Source organism: Oncorhynchus masou, unplaced genomic scaffold (assembly GCF_036934945.1).
Source record: "Oncorhynchus masou masou isolate Uvic2021 unplaced genomic scaffold, UVic_Omas_1.1 unplaced_scaffold_10563, whole genome shotgun sequence".
In the NCBI taxonomy this organism is placed as follows: domain Eukaryota; kingdom Metazoa; phylum Chordata; class Actinopteri; order Salmoniformes; family Salmonidae; genus Oncorhynchus; species Oncorhynchus masou.
In genome coordinates, this window is record NW_027000271.1 from 1 (window position 1) to 8921 (window position 8921).

The following is an 8921-nucleotide window of genomic DNA, read 5'->3' on the forward strand; positions in this document are numbered from 1 at the left end:
AGCCAGTCCAAGGGACTGAAACAACAACATCCCCATGTTTCCTTCTCGCCAGTCCAAGGGACTGAAACAACAACATCCCCATGTTTCCTTCTAGCAAGTCCAAGGGACTGAAACAACAACATCCCCATGTTTCCTTCTAGCCAGTCCAAGGGACTGAAACAACAACATCCCCATGTTTCCTTCTCGCCAGTCCAAGGGACTGAAACAACAGCGAAACAGAGCACTATCTCCCTAGTTATTAGTTCTACCTGTTCTTCCTATATACCTGTTCTGGACGGACTTGAGCGTTGACCAGCTGATGAACCACAGACTCTGACAGGCCAACGTCTCTCAGCAGGAAGGCTGTCAGCATCTCATCATCCTTCAGGATATCCTCTATCTTCAGACCTCGACCTGGAACAGGAATTAAACATGGATGCTGAGGGGGAGGTGTATCCTGTGGGAGAGGAAGAGGATGTGTATCCTGTAGGAGAGGAAGAGGAGGTGTATCCTGTGGGAGAGGAAGAGGAGGTGTATCCTATGGGAGAGGAAGAGGAGGTGTATCCTGTGGGAGAGGAAGAGGAGGTGTATCCTGTGGGAGAGGAAGAGGAGGTGTATCCTGTGGGAGAGGAAGAGGAGGTGTATCCTGTGGGAGAGGAAGAGGATGTGTATCCTGTGGGAGAGGAAGAGGAGGTGTATCCTGTGGGAGAGGAAGAGGAGGTGTATCCTGTGGGAGAGGAAGAGGAGGTGTATCCTGTGGGAGAGGAAGAGGAGGTGTATCCTGTGGGAGAGGAAGAGGAGGTGTATCCTGTGGGAGAGGAAGAGGAGGTGTATCCTGTGGGAGAGGAAGAGGAGGTGTATCCTGTGGGAGAAGAAGAGGATGTGTATCCTGTGGGAGAGGAAGAGGAGGTGTATCCTGTGGGAGAGGAAGAGGAGGTGTATCCTGTGGGAGAGGAAGAGGAGGTGTATCCTGTGGGAGAGGAAGAGGAGGTGTATCCTGTGGGAGAGGAAGAGGAGGTGTATCCTGTGGGAGAGGAAGAGGAGGTGTATCCTGTGGGAGAGGAAGAGGGAGGTGTATCCTGTGGGAGAGGGAGAAGGAGGTGTATCCTGTGGGAGAGGAAGAGGATGTGTATCCTGTGGGAGAGGAAGAGGATGTGTATCCTGCAGGAGAGGAAGAGGATGTGTATACTGCAGGAGAGGAAGAGGAGGTGTATCCTGTGGGAGAGGAAGAGGATGTGTATCCTGTGGGAGAGGAAGAGGATGTGTATCCTGTGGGAGAGGAAGAGGAGGTGTATCCTGTGGGAGAGGAAGAGGAGGTGTATCCTGTGGGAGAGGAAGAGGAGGTGTATCCTGTGGGAGAGGAAGGAGGTGTATCCTGTGGGAGAGGAAGAGGAGTGTATCCTGTGGGAGGGAAGAGGATGTGTATCCTGTGGGAGAGGAAGGGGTGTATCCTGTGGGAGAGGAAGAGGAGGTGTATCCTGGGAGAGGAAGAGGAGGTGTATCCTGTGGGAGAGGAAAGGAGGTGTATCCTGTGGGAGAGGAAGAGGTGTATCCCTGTGGGAGAGGAAGAGGAGGTGTATCCTGTGGGAGAGGAAGAGGATGGTATCCTGTGGGAGAGGAAGAGGATGTGTATCCTGTGGGAGAGAGAGAGGAGGTGTATCCTGTGGGAGAGGAAGGAGGTGTATCCTGTGGGAGAGGAAAGGAGGTGTATCCTGTGGGAGAGGAAGAGGTGTATCCTGTGGGAGAGGAAAGGAGGTGTATCCTGTGGGAGAGGAAGAGGAGGGTGTATCCTGTGGGAGAGGGAAGGAGGTGTATCTGTGGAGGAAGAGGAGGTGTATCCTGTGGGGAGAGGAAGAGGAGGTGTATCCTGTGGGAGAGGAAGAGGAGGTGTATCCTGTGGGAGAGGAAGAGGAGGTGGTGTATCCTGTGGGAGAGGAAGGGGAGGTGTATCCTGTGGGAGAGGGAAGAGGAGGTGTATCCTGTGGGAGAGGAAGAGGAGGTGTATCCTGTGGGAGAGGAAGAGGTGTATCCTGTGGGAGGGGGAAGAGGTGTATCCTGTGGGGGAGAGGAAGAGGAGGTGTATCCCTGTGGGAGAGGAAGAGGTGTATCCTGTGGGAGAGGAAGAGGATGTGTATACTGCAGGAGAGGAAGGGATGTGTATACTGCAGGAGAGGAAGAGGAGGTGTATCCTGTGGGAGAGGAAGAGGAGGTGTATCCTGTGGGAGAGGAAGAGGAGGTGTATCCTGTGGGAGAGGAAGAGGATGTGTATCATGTGGGGAGGAAGGAAGGTGTATCCTGTGGGAGAGGAAGAGGAGGTGTATCCTGTGGGAGAGGAAGAGGAGGTGTATCCTGTGGGAGAGGAAGAGGAGGTGTATCCTGTGGGAGAGGAAGAGGGAGGTGTATCCTGTGGGAGAGGAAGAGGAGGTGTATCCTGTGGGAGAGGGAAGAGGAGTGTATCCTGTGGGAGAGGAAGAGGATGTGTATCCTGTGTGGAGAGGAGAGAGGAGGTGTATCCTGTGGGAGAGGAAGGAGGTGTATCCTGTGGGAGAGGAAGAGGAGGTGTATCCTGTAGGAGAGGAAGAGGAGGTGTATCCTGTGGGAGAGGAAGAGGAGGTGTATCCTGTGGGAGAGGAAGAGGAGGTGTATCCTGTGGGAGAGGAAGAGGAGGTGTATACTGCAGGAGAGGAAGAGGAGGATTGAAGGTATATACCAAACAGAACCAAACAGAAGCAAACAGCCAGAACGGGGAGGGACTAACCTGGACTTGCCCCAATTTGTTGTAATGTTTTTCTACAATTTGCTACAGCATTAATAAATACATCCCTGGACTCATGGTGGTGCAGGGTGATTGTCAGTACCCGCTATCTGTTCTGGTGTGTTACATATGGTGTCCATGAAGTTGTTCATGACGGCCATGTCCTCCCACAGCCGACCCAACTGCTGGAACTCTGGGTCGTCGAACAACAGCTCATTGGAGTCAGCCCAGAACCGCGCCAGTCTAAAACACAGAACATAGAACCAACCAAGACAATTGAGTATAGAACCGTGAAGAACCCAGCAGAACATCTGAGTCTACAGCACAGAACCATGGAGAACCCAGCAGAACATCTGAGTCTACAGCACAGAACCATGGAGAACCCAGCAGAACATCTGAGTCTAAAAGACACATGTTCTTCTTGGTGGTAATAGAGAAAAGGATGAGTGGTTGAAGTAGAGCGGGAGGAGACAGAGACGGACAGGGAGAGGGAGAGAGGGATGAGACTGAGAGATGATGAGGGAGAGGGAGAGAGGGATGAGACTGAGAGATGATGAGGGAGCGAGGGATGAGACAGAGATGATGAGGGAGAGGGAGAGAGGGATGAGACTGAGAGATGATGAGGGCGAGGGAGAGAGGGATGAGACAGAGATGATGAGGGAGAGGGAGAGAGGGATGAGACAGAGATGATGAGGAGAGGGGAGGGAGGGATGAGACTGAGAGATGATGAGGGAGAGAGGGATGAGACTGAGACGTTGAGGGAGAGAGGATGAGACAGAGACGTTGAGAGAGGGGATGAGACTGAGAGATGATGGGGGGAGAGGGATGAGACAGAGATGATGAGGAGAGGGAGGGATGAGACTGAGAGATGATGAGGGAGAGGGGAGAGGGATGAGACTGAGAGATGATGAGGGGGCGAGGGATGAGACAGAGATGATGAGGGAGAGGGAGAGAGGGATGAGACTGAGAGATGATGAGGGGCGGGGAGAGAGGGATGAGACAGAGATGATGAGGGAGAGGAGAGAGGGATGAGACAGAGATGATGAGGAGAGGGAGAGAGGGATGAGACTGAGAGATGATGAGGGGAGAGAGGGATGAGACTGAGACGTTGAGGGAGAGAGGGATGAGACTGAGAGATGATGAGGGAGAGAGGGATGAGACTGAGACGTTGAGGGAGAGAGGGATGAGACAGAGACGTTGAGGGAGAGAGGGATGAGACTGAGAGATGATGGGGGAGAGAGGGATGAGACAGAGATGATGAGGGAGAGAGGGATGAGACTGAGACGTTGAGGGAGAGAGGGATGAGACAGAGACGTTGAGGGAGAGAGGGATGAGACTGAGAGATGATGGGGGAGAGAGGGATGAGACAGAGATGATGAGGGAGAGGGAGAGAGGGATGAGACAGAGATGATGAGGGAGAGAGGGATGAGACAGAGATGATGAGGGAGAGGGAGAGGGATGAGACTGAGAGATGATGAGGGAGAGAGGGATGAGACAGAGATGATGAGGGAGAGGGAGAGAGGGATGAGACTGAGAGATGATGAGGGAGAGGGAGAGAGGGATGAGACAGAGATGATGAGGGAGAGGGAGAGAGGGATGAGACTGAGAGATGATGAGGGAGAGAGGGATGAGACAGAGATGATGAGGGAGAGGGAGAGAGGGATGAGACTGAGACGTTGAGGGGGAGAGAGGGATGAGACAGAGATGATGAGGGAGAGAGGGATGAGACAGAGATGATGAGGGAGAGGGAGAGAGGGATGAGACTGAGAGATGATGAGGGAGAGAGGGATGAGACTGAGACGTTGAGGGAGAGAGGGATGAGACAGAGACGTTGAGGGAGAGAGGGATGAGACTGAGAGATGATGGGGGGAGGGATGGGACAGAGATGATGAGGGAGAGGGAGAGGATGAGACAGAGATGATGAGGGAGAGGGATGAGACAGAGATGATGAGGGAGAGGGAGAGAGGGATGAGACTGAGAGATGAGGGAGAGGGAGAGAGGGATGAGACAGAGATGATAAGGGAGAGGGAGAGAGGGATGAGACTGAGACGTTGAGGGAGAGAGGGATGAGACAGAGATGATGAGGGAGAGGGAGAGAGGGATGAGACTGAGAGATGATGAGGGAGAGGGAGAGAGGGATGAGACAGAGATGATGAGGGAGAGAGGGATGAGACTGAGATGATGAGGGAGAGGGAGAGAGGGATGAGACTGAGAGATGATGAGGGAGAGAGGGATGAGACAGAGACGGTGAGGGAGAGAGGGATGAGACTGAGATACAAGAGGGAGAGAGGGATGAGACAGAGACGTTGAGGGAGAGAGGGATAAGAGGGATGAGACTGAGAGACAGAGAGGGATGAGAGGGATGAGACTGGGAGGCGGAGAGGCAGAAAGGGAAGAGACAGAGATGATGAGGGAGAGAGGGATGAGACTGAGATACAAGAGGGAGAGAGGGATGAGACAGAGACGGAGAGGGAGAGAGGGATGAGACTGAGATACAAGAGGGAGAGAGGGATGAGACAGAGACGTTGAGGGAGAGAGGGATAAGAGGGATGAGACTGAGAGACAGAGAGGGATGAGAGGGATGAGACTGGGAGGCGGAGAGGCAGAAAGGGAAGAGACAGAGATGATGAGGGAGAGAGGGATGAGACTGAGATACAGAGAGGGATGAGAGGGATGAGACTGGGAGGCGGAGAGGCAGAAAGGGAAGAGACAGAGATGATGAGGGAGAGAGGGATGAGACTGAGAGACGGAGAGGGAGAGAGGGATGAGGCTGAGATACAAGAGGGAGAGAGGGATAAGAGGGATGAGAGGGATGAGACTGAGAAATGGTGAGGTAGAGAGGGATGAGACAGAGACAGTGAGGGAGAGAGGGATGAGACAGAGATGGAGAGGGAGAGAGGGATGAGACAGAGATGGAGAGGGAGAGAGGGATGAGACAGAGATGATGAGGGAGAGAGGGATGAGACTGAGACGGTGAGGTAGAGAGGGATGAGACAGAGATGATGAGGGAGAGAGGGATGAGACTGAGATACAAGAGGGAGAGAGGGATGAGACTGAGAAATGGTGAGGTAGAGAGGGATGAGACAGAGACGGTGAGGTAGAGAGGGATGAGACAGAGACGGTGAGGTAGAGAGGGATGAGACAGAGACGGTGAGGTAGAGAGGGATGAGAGAGACGGAGAGGGAGAGAGGGATGAGACAGAGACGGAGAGGGAGAGAGGGATGAGACAGAGACGGAGAGGGAGAGAGGGATGAGACAGAGACGGTGAGGTAGAGAGGGATGAGACTGAAACGTTTACAGGGCTGAATCCCAAAATAAATTATGTTTACATGAGTATTCTCAATGAGGAGAGAGGGGAAGAGAGAGAGGAGAGAGGGGAAGAGAGAGAGGAGAGAGGGGAAGAGAGAGAGGAGAGAGGGGAAGAGAGAGAGGAGAGAGGGGAAGAGAGATTGAGGAAGAGAAGGATGAGAAAGGAGAAAGTTGTAATCAAATAAATATAAGCTATAAAAGGTAGGGTGTAAGATGTACACTATCCTGGATCTCACATGTAGTTGTTGTAGTTGGAGAGGAGAGACGGATGAGAGACTCAGAAAGGGAAAGTGGGGAAGAGAGGAGAGGGGAGTGATTATTGAGCTCACATACGGTGGGTTATGAGGGGTTATAAGAGGTTATAAGGTGTCTCACATGCAGTTGTTGTAGTTGGAACTGACCCCAGAGAGCCCTCTGCCCTGGTAGGGTGTTTGAAGCAGGGGTTGTTGGCATTACAGAAGATACCCTGGATCCATGGGATGATACCTGTGGAAGGCATGGCCTTGTTGGGGAAGTGACCTGGAGAGACAAGACGGGGAGTGAAAGATAAAGAATAACAAATATATTAATTACTTGAGCACTGAAGAAACATGAGAAGCAGTCAGACCAGGTTCAAACTGAAAACAACCTTCAAAACTCTTTATCAAGAGGATTTCATTCATTCCGATCAGCTATATTTGCTTCAGTCATTTCTGTGATAGAAACCATTTTCAGGTCCCCCAGACTCTATAAGATACTAATACACGGTACAGAGAGAAATAGTTCAAAGTGAGTCTTACATTCATGTTGTTTGTAAAGAGGGTTGGCTTTCCTCAACCACACCAGACCAATGAACAGAACCACCGGCCACAGAATCTCCACCAGGAAGCGGATCTGAACAGAGATGTGGGAGAGAATTTACTTACATACAGTATATGTATTAATATAACTGAATAGTGTAATAACTTTCGTATTAACTGTTGTAACAGCTGTTGTAACAGCTGTTGTAACAGCTGTTGTAATAGCTGTTGTAATAGCTGTTCTAATAGCTGTTCTAATAGCTGTTGTAATAGCTGTTGTAATAGCTGTTCTAATAGCTGTTCTAATAGCTGTTATACTAGCTGTTGTAATAGCTGTTGTAATAGTTGTTGTAATAGCTGTTGTACTAGCTGTTGTAATAGCTGTTGTAATAGCTGTTGTAATAGCTGTTGTAATAGCTTACAGCTGAGGAAGCAGATATATCAACTGAGGAAACGGATATATCAACTGAGGAAGCGGATATATTAATTGAGGAAGCAGATATATTAGCTGAGGAAGCAGATATATCAACTGAGGAAGCAGATATATCAACTGAGGAAGCAGGTATATCAACTGAGGAAGCAGATATATCAACTGAGGACGCAGATATATCAACTGAGGAAGCAGATATATCAACTGAGGAAGTAGATATATCAACTGAGGAAGCAGGTATATCAACTGAGGAAGCAGATATATCAACTGAGGACGCAGATATATCAACTGAGGAAGCAGATATATCAACTGAGGAAGCAGATATATCAACTGAGGAAGCAGATATATCAACTGAGGAAGCAAATATATCAACTGAGGAAGCAGATATATCAACTGAGGAAGCAAATATATCAACTGAGGAAGCAGATATATGACACACCATGGAGGGTGTTACTGAACTGTTTCGTTGTTGATTTACTCAAAGGAACAATACTTTGATTAAACAACACCGTGTTGATAAAAGACAGTTGGCATAGCGAGTTAGCAGTACCTTCTGTCTCTTGCGTAGAGTCCAATTCTTCCACAGCAGAAGGCGAATCTGACTCCCTGTATTCATCACTCTGCTTCTCAAGCCCTCAACGGGTCCTGTCACACTGTCAAACCTGGGGAATGCACAACTTTCAATAGTAGGGTAATGTTCACCACTTTATGTCAAACAGGTAATTCAGACGAGTGGTGTGCGTGCGCGGGGTGTGTGTGTGTGTGCGCGTGCGCGTGTGTGTGTTCGTGTGTGTGTGTGTGTGTGTCAGGTGCACCGCACGTGTGCTCCTCCACTTCAGAAAACGTCAGACGTGTCAGTTGAATGGTTCAGTACACGTCTAGTCACTACTGGCTTGGAGCGACAGGAGAAATAGATGGACTATGACATGGCAGACTGATGTACCAGGTACACGTCCAGTCACTACTGTCATCCTCTCATCCTCTCATCCTCTCATCCTCTCATCCTCTCATCCTGTCATCCTCTCATCCTGTCATCCTCTCATCCTGTCATCCTCTCATCCTGTCATCCTCTCATCCTCTCATCCTGTCATCCTCTCATCCTCTCATCCTGTCATCCTGTCATCCTCTCATCCTGTCATCCTGTCATCCTCTCATCCTGTCATCCTCTCATCCTCTCATCCTCTCATCCTGTCATCCTGTCATCCTCTCATCCTGTCATCCTCTCATCCTCTCATCCTGTCATCCTGTCATCCTCTCATCCTGTCATCCTCTCATCCTCTCATCCTGTCATCCTCTCATCCTGTCATCCTCTCATCCTGTCATCCTCTCATCCTCTCATCCTGTCATCCTCTCATCCTGTCATCCTCTCATCCTGTCATCCTCTCATCCTGTCATCCTCTCATCCTCTCATCCTGTCATCCTCTCATCCTCTCATCCTGTCATCCTGTCATCCTCTCATCCTGTCATCCTGTCATCCTGTCATCCTGTCATCCTCTCATCCTCTCATCCTCTCATCCTGTCATCCTCTCATCCTGTCATCCTCTCATCCTGTCATCCTCTCATCCTCTCATCCTGTCATCCTCTCATCCTGTCATCCTCTCATCCTGTCATCCTGTCATCCTCTCATCCTCTCATCCTCTCATCCTGCCTTCATCTCATGGAAGGAATC

The 8921-nt window shown here is 50.4% G+C and overlaps 1 protein-coding gene across 1 annotated transcript; it reads right to left on the reverse strand.

Annotated features, from left to right (window-relative positions):
* Positions 1 to 265: 265 nt before the first annotated feature.
* LOC135528919 (retinal-specific phospholipid-transporting ATPase ABCA4-like) lies at positions 266 to 7868 on the reverse strand (the record flags this gene model as incomplete). Its single annotated transcript, XM_064957920.1, has 6 exons — positions 7803 to 7868; positions 6823 to 6916; positions 6455 to 6562; positions 6280 to 6319; positions 2838 to 2977; positions 266 to 393 (listed from the first exon to the last, which is right to left on the reverse strand). Coding segments are annotated over exons 1-6 (576 nt in total), but the record flags the coding sequence as incomplete, so codon positions are not given.
* Between the last annotated feature and the right edge of the window lie 1053 nt (positions 7869 to 8921).